The sequence below is a fragment of the Phyllostomus discolor genome, chromosome 4, assembly GCF_004126475.2.
Source record: "Phyllostomus discolor isolate MPI-MPIP mPhyDis1 chromosome 4, mPhyDis1.pri.v3, whole genome shotgun sequence".
NCBI lineage: Eukaryota > Metazoa > Chordata > Mammalia > Chiroptera > Phyllostomidae > Phyllostomus > Phyllostomus discolor.
The window spans coordinates 87,426,946-87,450,161 of record NC_040906.2 but is presented as its reverse complement, the minus strand read 5'-3'; the positions used below and the strand labels follow the sequence as shown (position 1 = coordinate 87,450,161).

Below are 23,216 nucleotides of genomic sequence, written 5' to 3'. Positions count from 1 at the left end.
TTGTAAATCCAGTTTGGTCCTGGGAGAAGGTGAGTATAACATCCACCTAGTCCTCTGCTATCTTGAATCTCTCCTCTCTTCTGTTTTGTTTCTGAGGAGCACATTGGAAAGTTTCAATGCACTGGGAAGCAGAATACATTTTTAATCTGAAAACATGGCTTTGGGGGGAAAACAAATGAAAACTTTACCACTGGGCCTATTTTGTCTGTGTAAAGGGTCTGGCCACTGCCTGGTTATTATAGCCTTAGAGAAAGCCCTTGCTTCCTGACTCATGGACCAACTGGAGGGAACAATTATTTGCCATCCCTCACCCTCCCCACAAGTGACTTTATGACTTCCTGCCCCCAGGCTGTTAAAATGGTCAATCCCACTGGTTAGTAGGAAATTTTTACTGACACATACCTGCTTGGTGATTTGTTGGGCATTTTCCCATCTAGCAAGCAGCTGTGGGTAATGTTTAGCCAGAAAAAGAGAGGCTAAGTTATGCAAGACATGTTTACAATGTAAACGTGTGGGTCAGGTGGAGAAATTTTCCCAATGGTCACACTCAGGGTGACAACAATATATTTGGGCCTCCTTGTACTTCACTAGCCAAACAGGTGTCAGTCACCCCCCTAGGCTCCCAAGAGCCCTAGCTATCAGGTTGCTGAGACTTTTGGAAGTGTTATTTTAAAGACAGCAGCACCTGCTACCAGGAGGACAGGCAGAGTGGGGTTCCTATTGCCTGAAGTCACAGGGCTGAGAAGAACATTCTGCAGCTCACAGCAACCCCTGAACTCTGGCCACGTAAGCCCAGCAGGACCAGGGAAGGCTTTGGACACCTTCTGCCCCCGCACTGCTCTCTAGCTCACCTGTGATAGTATAATTTCCAGTGCTGTTTGTTGTGATAGCGCTTTATACTTTTAAACTTGCAACTATTTCAAATCTGCCTGTTTGGGAAAATCTTTCTGCTTGTATTAGTCTGCATATTTTTGGTTGTGTGTAGTAGAAACCTTATTCAAATTGAGTTAAGGGAGGGAGAAATGATTGGTATGTCTTACTGAAAAGTCCATGGGATGTTGGGCTTAGCTGGAGCAAGGGATTCAAACAAGTGAACTATGCCAGGAATCCATCTCCTTCCATCTTTTTATTCAGCTTTCTTTTGGGTTGGCTTTCTTCTCAAGCTGGAGATCCCTGTGGTGAAAAATGGTCCACCAACAGCTCCAGAGCTGTATGCTGGGAGTTCAGAGACACCATGGAAAGCTTGCTTATTCTCAATTGTCCCATAAAAAGTCTTAGAGAAGCCACTCTGATTCTGTAACATGCCTGCCCCTGCAGCTGGGTCTAGTGGCCACCTGCAACACCTCAGGCTAGAGTCACTCCATTCGAATCACATGAGTTAATAGTAGGGAGAGGTGATAAACTCAAGGAAAATTGGGGTGCTAATGCAACGGAAGAGTGCTGGGCAGGCAAAAACAACACGCATATCTTCTACAGTCCTTTTTTGTTTCTTAATAATGTCCCAGCACGTTGTCATGTTCTGAATCTTGTGTCTTCCCTAACCCCCATGGTGGCATCAGATAATTTCGTCCTTTGCTTTATCCTTCTCAATTAGCTAATTGAGCATATCTCCCACTTATACTGTCGCTACTCACCCATGTATGGCATATTCACTCACTAGGCAATTCCTGAGTGCCTACTTTGTGCTCTTGATTGCTGAGTGTGGAAGAGGGGGTGAGGGTGGGCACAAAGTTGAACAAGACCCAATCATAAGGAGACAGATAAGTAAATGGTCACTACAGTAAGATGTCCCCTGGCTCCTGGAAGCTGATGCTCATTTTTCTGTTTTCCCAGTTCCCAGTATCTGTACCTCAGAAAGGTTCTCTGGATTTTAGACTGCTCTGTTACTGGGGGAGACCTGAATGGCAGAGGGGTGTGGTCTTGGGAAATATGGTTTTGCTCCACACCAGAGAGACACAGATTTCTCAGGCCCACTTTGTCTCAGAGCTCTTCCTCCCCAGGGCATACTGGGGGGCAGCAGAGTTTTTCTAGTAAGGATGTGCAGTGGAGTCAAATGAAGAATTCCAGAAGTCAGGGCTAAAAGGACTTCAGAGATTAATTAACTCAGTGCCTTCTTTCCATAATGCAAAAACCCAGGCTCAGAGAGTGAGCTCCTGCATGTCCAGAAGAGGACCCAAATCCCTGACTTCCTCTCCAGGGCTCCTGCCTCCACCAACACTGGGATCCAGGCTTTATATAATGTATATAGATTTCATTTCCTGAGAGGGAAAAAAATTAATCATGTGAGAAAAGAAATAAAAGGCAATGTTTTGATTTTCAGAGTACCAAAAATGTAAAATGAGTTACTGAGAAATATTTCCATTGTACAAATAGAGGTAATAAGAAAATAATAAACAGCTAATATTGATTGGGAAAAATGGTGGGCTGAGAGCTAAGATGGGAGGTAGAGATAAGCAGAGGGCTGTGTGGCACACAGATTGGGCACCTGCAGCAGCATAGGTGTTCAGCATGTAAGTTTGCATGTGGCTGTATCATAATTTATTAAAATGGAGGCCCCTGGGGATTGTAAGACTGTTATTTTGTGTGCCCTTAGGAATGAATGCACCCTGTCCATGAAACTCTGTTACACCATTGATGAATGTCTGTGGTCAAATTCATGGCATATAAATAGAACTCCCCAAGGGGCAGTAAGAAAAATAAAAGCCAAGGATAGACGTGTGGTTAAGGACAAGCCAAGGACCCAAATAGGAGGAATTATGCTATGCCAGTTTGGATGCTAATTGTCACAATTATGGGTTAGAGGAATGATGTTTTTCAGACCAATCAGCAGTACAAAAATTCTTGAATGAAAATAAAACAATATCCTGTAGGACAGTGTCAAAGTTTTCTAAAGCAGAGCAAAAATGAAGAAACTAATTTGTAACTTCCAAAAGTTTCAGGGCTGAAAATATCTTTCTCTAAAAAGAAATACAAATGGAATGAGGAGGAAGATGTTGGAGATAGGCTACATTGGTTTTGAATCCTGACTCTAATCCCAATGCCACAATCCCTAAGCAGAGTTAATGTGCCAACGAATGATGAGGGCAGTAATGGCTTTGAGAACAGCTGTAGGGCTCCAAGTTTCCTACCACTGCTCTCCAGTATGGGAGGTGTCAATGTACTTCTGATGAAGGGACCACTTTAGCCTGATCTGACTCTTCTTTCATTATTTAATTGTTCAACTGAAGATATGATAATTTGTATAAACTAAAAAAGCAATGACAGAATATCAGGTCTGAAAATAAGTTTAGATATCCTTTTCAAGGTCACTGCCACATTGCTAAATCCAATAATGCATGCTCAGTCTTTGTCTCCTTTGATGTTCCAGCAGTACAGGGCCAAGTGGAATACTCTTTCTCTTTGATAACACTCTCTTTGCTTGACTTCTGGGGCCCTCCACCTTGTCTTTCCTCCAATATCACTATTTCTCCTTTTGGGGGTTCCTGCTTATTGCCCAACTTCTAAACATTAGGGTGCTCCAGGGCACTGCTCCTTTGTGAGCTCAGTTAGTCTCATGGCTTATAACCCAAGTTTATGTTTCCAGCTCAGAACTCTCCTCTGAACTTGAGTCTTGTATCTCAAGCTACACACTCGATCTCCACCTTACCATGTCTAAAATGTAACTCCTGACCACTCTTCCTTCAAACATCAGCTCTTCATCGTTCTTAGTAACTGAACATCCATTCTTATAGTTGCTCAGGTCCAAGTCCTTGGTGTCAAACTCAACTCCTCTTTTTTTTTTCCTCTCTCACCCATATAAAACTCATCAGCAAGTCTTATTGGCCACCTTCAAAATATGTCCAGAATGTGAGTACTTTTTATCTCTGCCGCTGCTGTCACCCTCGTCCAACCAACCAGGGACATCATTGGATGACTGCAAGAGCATCCACTTCTTCCTGTGTGTCTTTATAGTTGATGCTCAGTAGAGTAGACCAAGTGATCTTTTTAAAATGTAAATCAACCAATGCATTCCATTCAAAGTTTATATTGGACTCCATCTGGCATCTCTTTACTTTCTCTCTTTACCGAAGACCTCATCTCCTACCACTTTCTTTCTTGTCAGCTCTGCTCCAGCTACATTGGTCTCCCTGAGATTTCTACAATAACCACACCCATTTCCACCTCTTGGCCTTTGTACCTGCTATTCCCTTCTGCCTGAAAAGCTTTTCCTCCAATATTTCTGCATGACTCCCTCCCTTCTCTCCTTAAGAAGTCTCTGCTCAAATGTCATTTTTGAAGTGAGACCTCTCTGACCACCCCCTTAAAATGGAAATCCCACACCCACCCCTAGTAGTTCCTATCCCCTTTTCTTGTTTTATTTTTCTTCACAATACTAACTGCTTTCTATCATGACATATATTTACTTCATTTCTTTGACAATTGCTTTGTTTCACAATACTAGAATGTAAGCTGCTTGAGGACAGAAAAATTCCTGGCTTTATTTGCTGCTAAGTACCTGACACAAATATGTTTTGAATGTACTAATGAAACAAATATGATTACCAGCATTTTCTTAATCCTTGGGGATATAACTATGAACAACAAAGCTCTTGCCCTTAGAAATGTGGGTACTTGGTGTTGGCAGAGGACAGACAATAATCGGAAAATAGATCAAAGGGGAAATTAGAGACTTCCAGCCAAGATGGAGGCATAGGTAGATGCATTTAATTTCCTTACACAACCAAAACAAGGACAATGACCAATTTAAAGACAAAAACCAACCAGAACTGCCAAAAAATGAAGCTATATGGAAGTCTGACAACCCAGGAGTTAGAGAAGAAACATTCATCCAGACTGGTAGAAAGGGCAGAGATGGGCAGCCAGAGTGAAGAGGACATGCAGCAAGGCAGCAGCTGGCAGCTGGCAGACCAGGTGGTCCCACATTCACATGCAGTCAAACAGGAGGAACAACTGGGGAGTGAGAGAGACTGCACAGCCCAGAGTTTGAGCATGGAAAACTAAAGCCTCAAAACCTCTGGCTGTAAAAACCTGTGGGAATTGAGGTAGCAGGAGAAACTCCCACTCTCACAGGAGAGTCTGTTGGAGGGACCAACAGAATCCTAGAATGTACACAAACCCACCCACCTGAGGATCAGCAACAGAAAGGTGCAATTCACTTGTGGGATCAGGGTAAGTGACTGAGAATGGGGCGAGAGGCACGCAAATAGCATTGTTCTCTTTCTGACCCCCCCCCCGCCCCGCCACATACAGTACCACAAAGCAGCCAAGTGGTTCCCTCACCCTGATGAATACCTAAGGATCCACCCCTTACAACTTAACAGGTGCACCAAGACAAAGAAATATGGCCCAAATGAAAGAAGAATTCAAAATTCCAGAAAAAGAACTAAGCAACAAGGAGATAGCCAACCTGTCAGATGCAGAGTTCAAAACACTGGTAATCAGGATGCTCTCAGAGTGATTGAGTATGGACATAAAATAAAAGAAGTAAAGGCTATACAAAGTAAAATAAAGAAAAATATAGAGGGAACCAACAGTGATGGGAAGGAAACCAGGACTCAAATCAGTGATTTGGAACAGAAGGAAGAAATAAACATTTGACTAGAACAGAGTGAAGAAACAAGAATTCAATAAAATGAGGAGAGGCTTAGAAACCTTAAATGTGCCAACATTTGAATCATAAAGGTGCAAGAAGGAGAAAAGGAAGAGCAAGAAATTGAAAACTTATTTGAAAGAGTAATGAAGGAAAACTTCCCCAATTTGGTGAAGGAAATAGACACGCAAATCCAGGAATCTCAGAGGGTCTCAAAGTTGGACCCAAGGAAGAACACGCCAACACATAGCATAATTTAATTACCGAAGATTAAAGATAAGGAGAGAATCTCAAAAGCAGCAAGAGAAAAGGAGAGAGACAGAATTGACCAGGCTCTTCCAGCCAAGATGGAGGAATAGGTGGATGCACCATACCTCCACACTCAACCAAGATTGGAACAACAATTTAGAGGCAGAATAACATCCAGAACTGACAGAATTTATCTGAATGGAAGTCAGACAGCCAAGAAGTTGAAGTAGACCTGTTCATCCAGACCAGTAGGAGGGGCGGAAAGGAGCAGCCAGGTGCAGGATGCAGCATGGAGAGCAGAGAGAGTTGGGCGCATAAGGCAATGGGGGTGTGTAAGGCATCTGGGGCACACAAGATTGCAGCAGGTAGACCCTGAGTACGCAAGCAGCAGCTGGAGGACCCAGTGAGGTGGCGATTGTGGACGAGGGCAGAGCGTGCAACCGAGGATCCCAGAGAAGGGACTTAGGTCCCAGGAGAACAGAGCTACCACCATTGTTCCCTCCCACCCACGCCCCCACATACAATGTCACAATCTAGCAACTGGGGTGTCCAGCCCTGGTGAACACCTAAGTTTCCCCCCCTCACCGTAACAGAAGCGACCAGAACAAACAAAAAAAAAAGAGAGAGAGAGAGAGACACGTCTCAAACAGAAGAACAGATCAATGCCCCAGGACTCATCCTTTTGAGCGACCAAGAGATAGCCAATCTATCAGATGCACAGTTCAAAACACTGGTGATCAGGAAGCTCACAGAATTGGTTGATTTCGGGTGCAAATTAGATGAACAAATGCAGGTTACCATAAAAGAGATGAAGGAAGATGCACGGAGAACTAATAGTGATGGGAAGGAAACTGGGATTCAAAACAATAGAGTGGACCAGAAGGAAGAAAAAAAAAAACAACCAAACAGGAAAGAATGGAGAAATAAGAATTCAAAACAATGAGGAGAAGCTTAGGAACCTCCAGGACATCTTTAAATGTTCCAACATCCAAATTATAGGGGTACCAGAAAGGGAAGAGGGAGAGCAACAGATTGAAAACATGTTTGAACAAATAATAAAGGAGAACTTTCTGGCAAAGGAAATAGACTTCCAGGAAGTCCAGGAAGCCCAGAGAGTCCCAAAGAAGTTGGACCCAAGAAGAAACACACCAAGGCACATCATAATTACATTAGCCAAGGTAAAAATGAAGGAGAGAGTCCTAGAAGCAGCAAGAGATAAGGGGACAGTAACCTACAAAGGAGTTCCCATCAGACTGTCAGCTGATTTCTCAAAAGAGACCTTACAGGCAAGAAAGGGCTGGAAAGAACTATTCCAAGTCATGAAAGACAAGGATCTATATCCCAGATTGCTCTATCAAGCAAAGCTTTCATTTAGAATGGAAGGGCAGATAAAGTGCTTCCCAGATAAGGTCAAGTTAAAGGAGTTCATCATCACCAAGCCTTTATTTTATGAAATGTTAAAGGGACTTATCTAAGAAAAGAAGGTGAAGAAAAAACATGTATAGTAAAAGGACAGCGAACTCACAATTATTAAAAAACACACTTAAAGCAAAACTAAAAGAAACCAAACAAACAACTAGAACCACAGAAATGGAGATCACATGGAGGGTTAGCAACAGGGGAGTGGGAGGAGGAGAGGGGGGAAAAGGTACAGAGAATAAGTAGCATAGATTGTAGGTTGAAAATAGATAGGGGGAATGTAAGAATAGTATGGGAAATGTAGAAGCTAAAGAACTTATAAGTATGACACATGGACATGAACTAAAGGGGAGGAATGTGGGTGGGAGAGGGGAGGGTGTACAGGGTGGAGGGGAATGGGACAACTGTAATTGCACACTCAATAAAATATTTTTTTTTAAAAAGTGGGGTGATCCATACATGCCACAAACCAAGTCACACTGCATGTACCACTCACTGCATGTCACACCGCAGGAAGTCCCAGCTCCCTTAGATACTGAAAGCACACAAAGCTGTCAGGGTGCAATATATTATATAACAAAGCATGGTTCTGTGCATGTGGGCCCATTCTCAAGGTTATGGGAATACTGCTACTCTTAGTTGTCTAGACATCTAGGTGAGGGAGCTTGACTGACTTTATTTTCCCTACAATCCACCCATTCAGGGTTCCTCAGCATACAGTCTATGTGAGGGTATCTTCTGTGAGGATCCCTTGGTGAGGAGGGCAAAGGTCTGTACTCATATACTACGACAGCAGTATAGGCTATAGCAACAAGTGACTAGGAGACAGGCAAAGAGGGCCATCCCCAGGTAAAATGGCCTGTCCAGTTTCCAGGCAAGTAATGTCACCCATATGAGCCACATACCCAGAGGGTCCCAGTGGGAACTGCAATCTATTCACTATTCTTTGCCTCCCAGCAGTGCCAAAGAGCATGTCTCTGATACAGACTCACAGGACTTCAGCCCACCAGGGCCCATTCCTTCAGACTCTTAACACAGAGAGGAGCTGGCCCAGCTAATCCCATGTTCCCAGCCATGAGCCAACCCCGAGCCACTCTACATGGAGAAGCAATCAATGGCTGGGACCACTGCTGTACCCCAGCACAGATGCTGGTTCAGGTCACATTCCACAGGGGATGTGCAGTGGCCCACTGGTGCTGTAACAGAGTCCAAGTTGAGACAGAAGCTGGAGAGATGCACCATGGGAGGCCAGCATATATACTCAGGGGGCGTTCAGTGCAAACCTAGCATGCTGACTGGCTAGTCACTGAGGCATAGGTATGAATCCAGTCCACTAAGGTGTTCCTTTGCACCCTAGGGGAGAAAAGACAAAGCAATTATTGGAACTAACAATGGCGAATCATGATCCCCAGGCAATATAGAAGCAAATTTCTGGTCAGCCGATAGGATGGTGGCTGACAGAGGGGGTCTTCCTGGGCGTGAACAACCAGACCTTTCATGCCTCAACTGGGGGCTCAGCATCTATTTGTAACAACAGTGGAGAACTCATAATGGGCCATAGGGAAATCACAAAGGTGCCATGAAGAAGCATTTTGTGGTCTGCTGGCCCTGGGTATGTCACCTTTAAGATCGGGGGCCATGTCCTGATCACCCAGGGCAATATTTGTAAGTTTCTCTCTACCTCTTGTCCCCAAAGGGCAATAAGATAATAGCCCCCCAACGCATGTGTCAGCCTCATCATTCCCAGGGAAAGCAAGGAGTGCATGCCCAGTCACATGATACACAGTGATTTGTTTCTGGTGGCCTAATTCCCATAGGTCTTGCCACAAGGCCTGCCCCCATAATGGCCTATGCATAACCACCCATTTATTTGCATGCCATGTAGAGATCCATAATGTCAGTCCTCAGTACACTGCCCAACTATCTGTGCAAATAGTCAGGGGCGGTGCTTCATTGGCAGCCACGAGCTACACAGCCTGCAGTCCTGTCTACTAGCTGCCCTGACCTACGTGTGTCAAACAAGATCATATCTCTTTCTGGTTGAATTGATACAGCAGTTCACATGGCAGGCTGACCCCACTAGACCCATCAGTGTACCATGCATCTGGGGGAATAGGTGCCTGCCTTTCATGGCAGCTTCTATTTCTTCTATAGGGGCAGGAGCAGTAAATTATTCATTTACATAGGTAACAGGGCCCAACAACACTTCCTGCAACTCAGCCCATAGGTGGCTAGTGGACAGAGTACTCCTTTGCTATAGATAAGCCCCCCACCCCCACACTGACTTAGCCAACATGGATGTCTGGGCCATTCCACTACGAGGTTTGGCCATCCAGTCTTGGACCCACCCTGCGATGGAGTAAGTGGTCCTTACTATCATGGGGGCAGTTCCTATTATAGCTTCTGTAGCCAACAAGAAAGCATACACTGCAGCCGGTTGCTTTTCAATCAGGGAGTACCATAACTCTGCTTCCTCCTATTGTTGGGACGAGAATCCCCAGAGTTGATCTAGCTGTTCCGATCACTGCCGCAGACCCCACCTAAAATCTTCTTGTGTCACATGCACATCTAGAGCACAAGGTCTAGCAGGATCCAGGGCATGCAAGGCCTGAGCACATTTAATAATGTGCTTCACTTCTTGGACCACTTGCTCCAAGGTTGAGGTCCAGTCCCGGATTGTTCCCTTTTTTTACTATAGCATACAAGGGGCAAACAACTTGAGTGAGGTGGGGCATGAACACTTTCTGGTATCCTAGCAGGCCCAAAAATATCTGGAGCTCTTCCACAGTGGTTTGCAGCCACAATCTTTGGAGCACATCAATGCCAAGGATATAATAAGGAATGGGGGACACACAAACAGTATACTCATGGGAGGCACAGTTGCCAATACCCCGGGAAAGCAGCATGGCTTTCACCTTTTCTGGCCCCCACCCATCCCCTGTAGACAGGTTCTTTGGCCATCCCCCTATTCAAATTTCCAAAGGATATTTCCTCCTTCTTCTTGAGAGGTTGGCACAGCCATATTGTTATAGAACACACAAGGGGGCCTGGGACGATATACTATTATTGAAAGAAGCCCCCAGGTCCGTTATGTCGACCACCAGAAGAAAGACGTCTCTCAATGCCAGAGATTTGTGAAAAGGAAAGGAGACGTTTATTTAATGCTATACAAACTTAAAAGTAGGGACCTAATGTCTTCACCAAAAATCCTTAAGTCCCTTAAAGCACCCACAAACAGACACAGTCCTTCCTTCTTTCCCCCTTTGCCCAGTCCAGAGTACCGTATCTCCTAAAGCTGCAGGGGTCCCTACTCTGGCAAAGGCACGTGGTCCTCTCTCCCCGGACCACGGGAGTCCCCACTCTGCCAGAGCCTCGTGGTTCTCCCTCACAGGGCTACGGGAGTCTCCACTCCGTCAAGGCCTCGTGGTTCTCTCCCTCAGGGCCACGAGAGTCTTCACTCTGCTAAAGCTGTGTGGTTCTCTCTTGCAGGGCTGCGCATGGTTCTCCTCCTTCAGGGCTGCACATGGTTTCCCCCCCGCCCCCCAATGGCTGCTGAGTCTCGGTTTAAATCCCAGCGCCAATCTTCCTCTGAAGCCCCATTTCCGGCTCCTCTCACAATTGGCTACAGCTGCCAGATTCTGGGCAGGTGTGGCCCTGTGGTGTGGAGGCAATTATCTCCAGGGTCTTCTGTACAGGGTCTTATTACAAATCCCTATTTGAGGCTCCCCTCTTGGCTGCACCCTGTTACAATATGGCCTTCCAGACACACAAGGTGGCCCCCCTGGATTACATCCCGTTTTTTTCCTCACCTCCTTCTTCTTGGCCACAAGAAATGCCGGTCAGCTCGAAACCACATGGGCTCGCTTTTTAACTGTGAGACAGAGGGAGCTTGAGACACCATTCCTCCCAACTGCTACTGCATATCCTAGTCCACCCTGCCACTGCCTTTGCCTCTGCAGCTCCAGCCACTGTCATTGTTGGAGCACCGGACTTGGGCCATAGTCCTCTGGCCCAGTCACCCTTGGCAACTTTGTTCCAAGTCTGTGCAGGGTGGGGGAAGGGGAGAGGGTATAGATCAGCAATTCCCCTTCTCTTCTTCCAAATCATTGACCACGGTTGGGGAGGGGGATTGCCAAGGCTTTGCTGTTTGGAGGTCTTCCTCCAGGGTACAGATTCTGGCCTCCAAGACTTCTGTCTCAGAGCTCTCCTAACTTCACCGCATTGTGAAGCACAGTCTTGTCTCTTTCAGCCTCCAAGGCTTCCACTCCCTCTAGGAGCTCTCAAAACTTCACTGCATTGCAAAGTGCAGATTCTGTCGTGTTGTACCATGTGTCCCACCACGTGTCACGCTGCTGGGAGTCCCAACTCCCATATATACTAAATTCACACAAAGCCGGCAGGATGCCAAGATATATAATGGCATGATACTGTGCATGTGGGCACATTCTCCATGTTATGGGAGTACTGCTTATCAGGCCCATTTTCAAGGATATGGAAATGCTGCTTCTCTTAGTTGCCCAGACAACCAGATGAGGGAGCCTGACTGATTTCATTTTCTCTACACCGGAGATTTGATCTGTTCTTTCATTTGGGGCATGCTTCTGTTTCCTCATTTTGGCAGCCTTCCTGTGTTTGTTTCTATGTATTAGGTAGAGCTGCTATGACTCTGTGTCTTGGTAGTGTGGCCTACTATATAGTTAAGTGTCCCATAGGGTCCAGTGACACAGCCTCCCCTATCATCTAAGCTGGGTACTCAAGGTGAGCCTTCTGTGTGGGCTGAGTACACCCTCCACTTGTGGTTGAGCCTTGGTTGCTGTTGGCAGGTCAATGGGAGGTGTTACAGGGTGCAGCCAAGAGGGGGGACCCCAAATAGGCATTTGAAATGGGGTCCAGAACTCAAGGTGTCCAGGAGATTTTAAGGTGTCTTCACCCCTTCCCCCACAGGTGTGAGTTGGGGGAAGGGGCACACAGAGCAAGAACATGCAGGGCAACTTTGCAGCTAATCCATGGCATGGTCATTTAGCATACCTATAGCCTTTGGCTGGTCACTTAGATATGCTAAATAGCTATGGCCATGCTCAAGGCCAGGGGGATGGAAAGGGACCTTCCCCCCCAAGATGGGACCTGGGAGGCAGGTCCCCTGAGTTACAGCGCCTGCATGGGAGCTGGGAGAAGATTGGCTTCATGACATGGGGTGACAACTGCCCAGACCCACGATGGCAACCAGAAAAGCTGGAGAAGACAGCAGATTGAGGGCAAGTGTGCCCAAGTGTAGGAGGAGTCAGAAATGGGGCTGCAGAAGAAGATTCGCGTGGGGGATTTAAACACGGACACGGCAGCCATTGAGGGAGAAACCACAGGGCCTCGACGGAGTGGAGATTCCTGCAGCCCTGAGAGAGGGAGAACCACGCGGCAGCCTTGGAGGAGAGAACCATGCAGTTTTGGCAGAGTGGGGACTCTCCCTTCCTGCAGCCCTGAGAGAGAGAGAGGACCACATGCCTGGCAGAGTGGGGACCCCCACAGCTTTAGAAGGGGGAACCACCACCTGGTTTTAGCAGAGATCCTGCTGACTCAGCCGAGGGTGCCGGGAATCCAGGGAGGTCACCCAGTCGAGATGGAGTTCTAACTGGGAAGAACCAGACTACCTAAGCCATGGACTTCTATTTCCTTTCCTGAGATACGGTACTCTGGACTGGGCAAAGGGGGAAGGAAGGAAGGACTGTGTGTTTGTGGGTGTTTTTAGGGACTTGAGGATTTTGGTGAAGACATTAGGTCACTACTTTAAGTTAGTATAGCATTAAATAAACATTTCCTTTCCTTTTCACGAATCTCTGGCATTGAGAGACGTCTTTCCTAGGGCGGCGGACATAACGGACCGGGGCCTTCTTTTAATAATAGTATATCGTCCTAGGCACCCCCTTGTGGGTTCTGTAACAGAGGGATTTACCCAGGCCAGTCAGCTGCAAGGATTGTCTGTGACCACTGACCGGCAACCTTGACCCTCCATGGAGTATCAGCTGTGTAGGGTCAGGGTGGTGGTGTTCTGATGGGGTCTGTAGCTGTAAGTTCAGTACACTGATCCTAGAGTACTTAGATGGTGCAACCCAAGGTCCACCCCTACATGTGTTTTGCCTGGGGCCACCCTGCCTGACCTCTACAGCAATCTGAGTTCGATGATACTTGTGCTGAGCTTGGAGATCCCCAGGGAAAGCCAAGCTCTCAATCTAGGCTGACTGCTGCTAATCCTGGGCCTGGACTCACTAAGGTCAGCTCTTGCTCAATTGATGGGATTTAGGAAGTTGTGAAGCATGAGCCAAGACCAGCCATTCATATGGAAATGCAGCTTGGGTGGGCCTGTATATTGGGTGGTGCAGTCTCTGGGTATCTCAAAGGCAAGTCAAATAGTGTTATCCAGATTGGAGTCTTAGATTTGGCACCAGCTTGCTGGCTGTGTGGTGAGGGTTTAGAAAACGGACAATGGCCTCTACTTGCCTTGATGCCAGACACTTCAGTGTCTCCCTGTATGGAACTTGTGACTTTCAAACTGCTACCCCAGCACAGGAGCTTAGAGGGAGTGTGAGTAGAAGTCCATGTGTGGGTCCTTTAAGAACTGCTTGGGGCTCCAGAGGCTTCTTCCACTGACTCAATTCTCACCGGTTTTTGCTGCTGAAGTTGTGGGGACTTATCTTCCTGGCACTGGAAACCTAGGCTGGGTGGCCTGGTATGGAGCTGGGACTCCTTGTTCCAGAAATACCCGTCCTGAACTTCTATCCATCACACTTGTGTGGGACTGACCTGTTCCATCCGCACTCCTACCAGATGGGACAGTTGTCAGATTTTCATTTAACTCTTTTTGAGTTTTAAGTGGTTGTTCTGTATTTTAACTTTGATGTGGTTGAGCAAAGAGGCCAGCCATATCTGCCTTATGCCATCTTCACTCGAACTCTTCAAGTAACTTTCTTGCTTAAAGGCCATCTTAAAAAGCTTTGTCTGGACCTATTTCTGCAGTGGGTACAAACACTATTTAAATACCATGTCATTGGTAAAGGGCTTTTCTTGCTTGGCTAACAAGCCACTTATAAAGTTTAGTTAGAGCCTTGTGGTAACTTTTTGTAACAAAAAATGGTGCTGTGATACCCATTTAAAATATTTAATTCTGTTACCTTTTCGTAAATTGGGAATATTGTGATGAGCACTTAGTCTGGTAATATCAACAATATTCTTTGAGCACAGCTGAAATATGACTACAATATAGATACAATGCTTTGCCACTGGAATTTATAAAATAATCCAGTCCACTGTGCACTTAAGTTCATTTTCTATCCTTTTGATATGGACATGCACTGGTAATAAAAGCACATAAACTTCGCGGCACCATAATACACATGGCACACAAAGTACATCACACTAAAACCATGTCTGTGCCATTTGTAGTATATCCAGCTGCACTTAGCAATGAGTACCATATATGGTCTCTACCGCAGCTAAACTCTTATAGCACAAATGCAGCCAACTTAATCACTATCATATTAAAGATTTAACAAATATTGGATAAAAAAATGTTTGGCAGCAGGGGTGTTTTTTGATGGCAGTTTTTAATGAATCTGGATTAGCTAATTCAAAAGCACATTTCACAAGCATCAGAAACTTAAAAAATATTTGAGGTGAAAACCCACTTTACTTCAAGACACCCAAGTCCCACCTGTATACAAATAAAGCTCATTTGCTGGTCAGTTTGAACCACAAATAGAACTTCACATTGATGATACTGATATAAAATGGTAGTTGGTAACTCATGCTAATATACCAAAAAATAATTTAACATTAGTAAATGAGCAAATATACATAAATGAATCTGTGTTAATAGAAGAACTGCCTTCGCTCTCCATAATTTAACTTTCAGTGTCAACCATCTCATATTGAAGTCTAAAGTACCCTTATTAGTTAAATATGCACAGCCTAACATAGAAAACCATGTAGTTAATTAAGCAAGGTTTTATTTTATTTGGTGCTAACAACACTGCAGTTCAGTACCTAAACTTGCAATTAATGGTGACCCTTCCATCCAGGGAGTCACTAGAGACAGCGATGAAATCTGCAAAGAAAACTAGAAGAGGCTGGGACAGAGGCACCATAAGCTTGGCTACGGTAAGATGGTGTGTGCACTCCTATATTTCAGCTAGGGCAGGCAGGCCACAATTACTGATTACTTCCCTTATGGACATGAACCAACAGTGTTTCTTCTAATCTTGTTGAAAGCTGCACTCTACTTTATCTATTTAAATGCAAACCCCCCCCCCCCCCCAAAAAATATCCAGCCCTCACCATAAAATCACATTTTCCAAATGTATACATGATATATTCAGAATCACTGATGGCTTTTTCTTCATCTTTTTTTCCTTGAACGTGTAGGTGTTTTAGTTTCTTGTGTTTCTTCTTTTATGCCAGATAAGGGCTGTTTGAAAACTATTTCATTATCTTCATTATCATTCATTTCAGCCACTTCAGATTTTCGTTTCTCCAAAAATGTTGGTGTACAAACTGGTGTGGGGTCCTGGATTCAACAAATAAAAAATTATAATACATAAATATGGGAAGATATGAGGAGCAACTTTCCCTTCTCCCCCCACAAACATCTCCCCTCTATTTTTACAAGTTGTGCTGTGTTACTAGTTGTGGCCTATTTCCTTCTTTCAGTGATGTATTTGCACATAATAAAGAGCTTAGGTACTTATCAAATGCAGTATGAAAATTCATAATTAATTGTAATATAATATGCCCCATTATATAGGGTATGCAGTAGAAAACACTGATCTTACACTTATAAAAACAGTGGCCTCCTTTCTGATGAGCCACTTTGCTTAAAAGGTAAAAACTGCAATAAACTCACAATGATAACTTCGGCTAGTAAGATCACTGTATCTGCTATAGTCACAAGATTCAATTCGAAATTTAACAAAGTGACAGTAGCAGAAATTGCTTTTCCCAAAATATTGAGGACAATTTTACCTGGCTGCTCACAGTCTTCTGAAGAGTGTTAGGTGTGGCTGAAACCTTTTTTTCCTTCTTCCTAGGTAACACCTTCAATAAATTTTAAGAAACTTCATTAATTTACATATTTACCAGTTACAGGAGTAGAATATATTTTCCCATTCATCTTTCTCTAATACCTGGTATATAATACAAAGAAAAATTTTACCTGGCTATTTGTGGATTTACAAAGATCAGTGTTTGAAGCATTGCTTTTCTCCTTTTTATGTAAAATCTTAACTAAACATACAGAAGTTATAACCTGGCAATAACACATATTTACATTTTTAACATAGCATAAGATCCTTATACATATTATCAGCAGATCCTTCCTAAGAGACAGAGCATTTCAACTTAAAGAAGCAGTATCTGCAAATATAGTGAATGATCTTAAGTAAAAGGCAAAAACTAGCAAAGGGGCCCGAAGAATGGGCAGAAGCTATAGAATTTGAAGTGGGGCTAAAGCCTAGAGCTGGCCTGTAGAATTCCGCTTCAGTGTACCACCTCCTAAATGGTCCATGAAAGTACCAGGTCCACAGACTGCGACATCATGCTTTTTAAACACATTCTGGTAAAGACTATGTTTGGGATTTAGGCAAAGACTTAACAACCTAGAATTGAGCCAAAAGAGGATAACTCAGTCTTCTAGTTAGTTACCCTAGGAATAGATGCCACCTCTTACAACAAATTAGCTGAGAAAGGGTGTATGAAAGATCTAAAGTATCCTCAAGATTTAGTCAAGACAAGAAATATGATCTTCGCCTATACTAGCCACACCCTAATGACCTGCATTTTTGTTTTCTAGTAAAAGACACACAGCTCTCTTTAGTCTCAAAGAGGGAGGACAGAATAAACAAGCAAGGATATAAAAGCTGTACAAAAATCTGTTCAAACTTATTTTCATTAAGTAGGTTTCCTATAGTTCAACTCCTCTTTAAATTCAGAGATGATACTTACTGGTAAAATCTGATATACATTTTAAGAATATTTCCAATTAAAAAAAAAACATGAAACAAAATTTTAATTAGAATGGCATAAAAAGGATGGTCAATTTATAGTCTTGGGGTTACTGATAATGTATAATACTAAACACCATTTAATTCTGGTAATGACACTTTTAATAGCAACCAATAAGCATTGTAGTTTTGGTTAGTGGTTTAATTTCAATTTAAAAATATGAAAATTTGCAAATCAGCTAATCCCTTTCTGGAATTTCCTCTTCTACACAATGTAGGTAACTGGACATGCCCTGGCATACAATGCAATGTTTTAAAAATGTAGTCAAACCTAGTATGTGGTAAACACAGGGCTAGATCCTTTATACATGAAATCATAATCATGGTGCAACTAGTGAGGTACAAAGCCCACCCCCCAGAAAAAACCACAAAATATATTTCATGAAGGAATATTTACCAATGAAGGAAAGTTATAATCAATTCCTTTCTTAGCTAATCTCTTCCTGAGTAATTTTTCTTTTTTTTTGAATCGCTCCTCCATCCGCAGCTTTTGAAGAAGTGTCCTATTCTGATTATACCTTTTCACTGCTGGATATGATGGCTTCTTAAACGGAATATGCCACTCTCTGAAAAGTTCCTCATGTACTTTCTCAGGTGGCATAAAATGACCTGTCAGTAAAAAGGAAAAGTTTTCAACCAAGTGGGGGAGGTACAGTGCAGCACTGAACCTGCACATGTAGTCCCAACACCTTTTAGTTCATCTACTCAGCCCACTTTCTTCTGGCAAGAGCCATTTTTAATGTGTGCATGAACTCATGACTTCAATAAGGCTACTGGGATTCTGTCATAGCAATAGGAACTAAGATAAAGAGATGCTACTTAGGCAGCCTCACGAGCTACTTGATCAGATGTGCGTGACTTAAGTACCTGGGATGTCACACTCCACCACAAGCTCTGAAACTTAACTTAGAAACCTAACTCTGCATCTGAAGGGCACTGGGATCCACACAGGTGTGCTCTGGAATGTAAAGTCGGCTCTACTTTCTGTGGGATGATATTCTAATCTGGTGTTGTCATTCCTTACTCCGTAAGGCTTCTCTTGCAGAAGAGCTTCAGCCAAGTCATTTAGACTGGCTCTGAAATGTAATTCCTTACCTTTAATGTAGAATCCATATGGTTTTCCACTGTCCTCAGGATATACGTGCCAAACTTGCAGATTTATAAAGACTTCAAATGACCCAAACTCCTCTTATCTATTGTTTCTTTCTCCCCGTCTTGCTATTCTCCTCACACTCCCTCATAGGCAAATACTGTTGGTCACTTCTAGTCCTGCCATTTGCTGTCCCCTTGGACAGGATCTCAATCTTTACTCTCTTCCCCCATGTATCTTCAGATTTCGATCTAAAGGATACTTCCTCAGGGAAGCCCTCCTATTAAGGTGGGTTAGTTGCTCTTCCTATAGACTCCTAAAGTTACTTGTCCTAATTCCACCTCAAGATAAAAACAGCTCTTACTCTGGAAGATTTAAAATTCTAAGCAAAATCTGTCTGAAAAAAGCACTTAATCCCAGAAATCAAGTGGGATGTCCAAGTAGCTAAGAAATTGTCCTTCACACCACAGTCACCCATCAGAAGTAGGCAACCAGGCAACCCTAAGGTAAAATAATAACACTTACACTTTAAGAGTCTTTCACCAAAAAGGTAATTATTCATTGTTTCAGCAACTATCTTGGCAACATCTTCAGATTCAAACTCCACAAAGGCATAGCCTTTACTATTTCCAGTCTGTAATAAAAAAATCCAACACAAAACTACAATTAAACTCTAATGCATCATTAAACTCCTAAATTGTGGTTAAATAATGCACTCTCTAGCCTTATTAGTGAATAACATTAGAGCACCTTTAATTCCAACTCACATCTAGAGAATATTTGAAGATGGAAAATACATGCTAGACTATTATACTGAGGTTCTGAAGAATGACCTGATTTCTAGTAGATTTATGATGAAGTATTTAAAGTATTATGACTGCTACTCTCTTCAAAAGGTTCAGCAAAACAAAAAAGTGTGTATATTTTTTATAGCTATGGAGACATGAAGCCAATATGTCAGGATGTTATAACAGGTGAACTCAGAAGAAGGTAGGGATGTTCACTGTATTATTATTATTATTCCTTCTATTTCTCTGTAGAACTGAAAAATTTTAAAAACAAAGCTGGGGGAAACAATGATTATATTACAGTATATTACAAAAAACCTTTATGAATTATCTCACAAAAGGCAGAGAAGTTTTAGAAAAAGGCAATAAAAAGGGCAAGATACTTTAGACAATTCACAAAAAAGATAATTCCAAGAGCTAATAAACACACAATGACACTCAACAAAATCAATTTAGTAGGTCAAAAAGGTATTTTTATTTATTTTTTAAATTTTATTTATTTTTAGAGAAACAGGAAGGGAAGAAGAAAGGGAGGGAGAGAAACATCAATGTGTGGTTGCCTCTCAAGCACCCCTCACTGGGGACCTGGCCTGCAACCCAGGCATGAGCCCTGACTGGGAATCGAATGGGCAACCCTTTGGTTCACAGGCCCTCGGTCAATCCACTGAGCTACACCAGCCAAGGCCAAAAAGGTATTTTTAAACAACTGAAAAGTAGTGTCTCATATGACTTTCATTTCAGTTATGTTTACATACATGTATATGCGTGCTGATTTCTGCTATAAAACTTAGTCTGAAACATACTACTTGAGAGAAAGTTGCCCATACCTGAGCAAAGAAATGTTCCCAATAGTTTCACCTGTTAGAGTGAAATATTGTACAAACCTAATGTTCAACAGGAAGGTAGATTAACTTGAGTACGATCACAGCAATGCCAATGAATGTACTGGAGTTAAAGCTTGAAACAGATTGTTGAATAACAATCTGCAGAATGTTGCAGAATGACAGAATAATACTATACAACCTATGCTGATACATGTAGTCAAGATTGTAAAAACACATACAACAATGAAAAAAACAATGAGTTCATGTACAATAATTTCCTGGGCATGGGAGGAAGAGAAGTACAGAAGACTGGGAAAGGGTACAAAAGGGACCTCAAGTATATCTAAAATCTATTCTGGAAAGAATGAAGATCTGAGGTGAGATCAAGTTCAAAACTGATAAAAGGAAATGGTGGAAACCTAAAAGTCATTAAATCATTCTCTAAGTAGACATCAGGATGTTTAAAGAAACCATTACAAATAGGTAAGTGAAAAAAAAAAGGGGAGGAATACACAGAAAATGTGTTATTTTGGTTAGGATAAGATATCAGGTTATTTTATATGTAAAATCCTCTTTAGCCCTGACCTGTGTAGCTCAGTTGGTTGGGTGTCATCCTGTAAATTAAACTGTTTGATTCCCAGTCAGGGCACATGCCTGCATGTCAGTTTTGGTCCCAGGTTGGGGCATGTACGAGAGGTGATGAATTGATGTTTCTCTCCCTCCTTTTCTCCTCCCTTCCCATCTTCTCTAAATATAAATCTTTAAAAAAATCTCTTTTAATGTTGAAATGCTTCTTTGACAAAACTTAATATCTGCAATTTTAGGACAACTGGTGGATAATGGATGTATACCTAACCCCCTCATATACCAAATCAAATGTAAAATTTAACTCTGATCTCTTGTAACTCAAATAAAAAATTGTGGAAAAATTGCATCAAGAAAAACAGAGATTCCAATAAAGAGAGGTTTCTATGATTACAACCAATAAAATTGTATGTGTATGGTAAGAAAAAAAAGTGAGCCATTTCTCTATTACTGAAACCATATAAACTTTTTGTAATTATGAGGTAGGATGACATAACAATAACACACATACACAGTGTTTACTGTATCAGGCATTGTTCTAAGAACCTTATATTTATTACCTCATTTAATCTTTGGAAAGATACTCCTAGGAAGTTGATGCTGTTTTATTCATATTTTACAAATCAGAAAACTAAAGCATGGAGGGTATACAATTTGTCTAAGGTCATATACCTAGTAATCCAAAAAGGCCAGGCCTTGAACACAGGCAGCCTGGCTCCAGTGTCCCTATCCTTAACAATTCACTATACGTACTTTTGCTATTACAGGGATGCGTACACCAAAGGCTAATCAATACAAGATGTAAGAACCTGTTCCTGAAACTTAAGTTCATATACAGCTGACTTGGTAGCCACAGGACAAATATGATTCATTTACCAAAACTGTCAATTTAATTTGAGGATCTGGAGTAACAACTTTATTTAATAACAAAATAAAATTTACACTAACACTGATTTTGTTTTTGTGGTTGTTTTCAGGTTCTAAACCTCATCCATGTCCCCTTTTTCTGGTAAGAAGTGTGATAAGCAATAACATGTGAACATGTTCTCTACACTGTGAAGGATGATGTACTTTTGAGAGATGAAACAAATAACCTACTTCAATACAAAAACCTTACTTTTTTACTTCTGGACAATCTGAATCTTGTAACAGTGCCAAACTGCGAGAAATATGCTCGGATCTGGGTTTCATAAAGTGCTGGAGGGAGGTGGCCCACATAAATTACTCCAGGAGTAAGTTTTTCTTTTTCTTGCTTCTGTTGCTGAAGACATAAAAACCAGGAAAATACTTTTTTAATTAAAAAAAAAAATCACATTGCAACAAAACCTCCAAAATCCTAGCTTAGTCCAAAACAAGAGATGACGAACCTACCCCATATTTCCATTTACCAAGGCAGTAACTAAAGGATTAGTTGTTTAATGTCTCCCACCAAGACAATGGTCAACCAGATTGTCTTCTTAGCGCCAGCACAATCTCAGTGCCCAATTACTACATGTTGACGCAATGGCTAAGGAAATAAATCTCTAACATATTATTTTAAATTATCTGGCCAGATCTCCACATAAACATACCCTTCATTTTTGCATGGAGACCGTTTATCGCACCCACCCAATCCAACAATTTCCAGACAACTGTTAACCTTTACAATGCCGACAAGCCTTTCACCATCTAAGTCATCACACGCTTGCCTTAACAAGAACTTAAGTTTTTCAAACGTGTTATTTCATGTTAAAAACCAAGGCAAATATAACTTGGATGCCAGGGGCCCTATCCAGCAAATAAACTTGACAAATAACGTCTTCTAAGAACCCCCAAATCATTAATTGGGCAAACAAACCTCCAGAATTCGGGGGCAAGGCGGAAGCTTGACATCTGCAGTCTAGGGTTAATCTGCTGTAGGAGAAAGCCATTCCGAGCATTCAGTTGTCTTTTTCTCCCCTTCCCTCATGTCCTTTAGTTCCATAGGAGGACCCTAACCCATCACAGGACCCTTAACCCGGAAAAACCCATCATTTCCCGGTTAGCTTAAACCTCCTCGTCTGGGAACCTCGGCTCCAAGTTCGTGAGGTTGCTGGCCGCCCTGGGAGACCCTGGAGGTAGCAGAGGCGTGAGGAGACCGAGGCGCGCGCGGAGAAGGAATCGCACTGGACTCGACGCGGGGCCGGAGACTCCCCAGACCCCGCCAGCCACGTCCTTCAGCAGTCTGCCCACGGACGCCGCTCACCTTAGTTGCGCGCCGGCGAACCTGAGCCACTTCCTTGTGAAACTCGGCCTCCTCCTGCGGGTTCAGGGACAGAAGCGGCTTGGCTGGGCCTGCAAAAACCGCCATGCCGAAAGCATCCAAACTGGAGTTCCACGTGGTAATACCGGAAACTACGAGCCCGTAGATCCTCTAAAGCGGAAGCGGAGGCGGCAAAGGCGCTTGGCGCAGAGGCGGGGCAAAGGGCGTGGGGGCGTGGCGGAGCCCAGGAGGGGCAGGGCGCGGCTCGGCGGGGCTCGGACGACTCCTGCGGTTGAAGGGTTTCTTGGCCTTGCTCTCCTACCTGCCATTTGTCCAAAGTGGCCTTGGTAAACTTCTTCGTGCCTACTTTGTATTCAGCCAATTTGGAGACGGGTAGGAGGGCG

The 23,216-nt window shown here is 43.2% G+C and overlaps 1 protein-coding gene across 3 annotated transcripts; it reads right to left on the bottom strand.

Moving 5' to 3' along the window:
* Positions 1-15,426: 15,426 nt before the first annotated feature.
* NIFK (nucleolar protein interacting with the FHA domain of MKI67) lies at positions 15,427-22,994 on the bottom strand. Of its 3 annotated transcripts, XM_036023551.1 has the most exons (7): positions 22,816-22,993; positions 21,709-21,852; positions 18,920-19,028; positions 17,702-17,913; positions 16,458-16,523; positions 16,268-16,339; positions 15,427-15,812 (listed from the first exon to the last, which is right to left on the bottom strand). In XM_036023551.1, the coding sequence occupies exons 1-7, from the start codon at positions 22,918-22,920 to the stop codon at positions 15,645-15,647; spliced, it is 876 nt and encodes a 291-aa protein (XP_035879444.1). In that variant the 5' UTR covers positions 22,921-22,993; the 3' UTR covers positions 15,427-15,644. The 3 variants fall into 3 exon arrangements, with proteins under 3 accessions (XP_035879444.1, XP_035879446.1, XP_035879445.1); XM_036023553.1 differs by lacking the exon at positions 16,268-16,339 and having other exon boundaries at positions 22,816-22,994; XM_036023552.1 differs by lacking the exon at positions 16,458-16,523.
* Between the last annotated feature and the right edge of the window lie 222 nt (positions 22,995-23,216).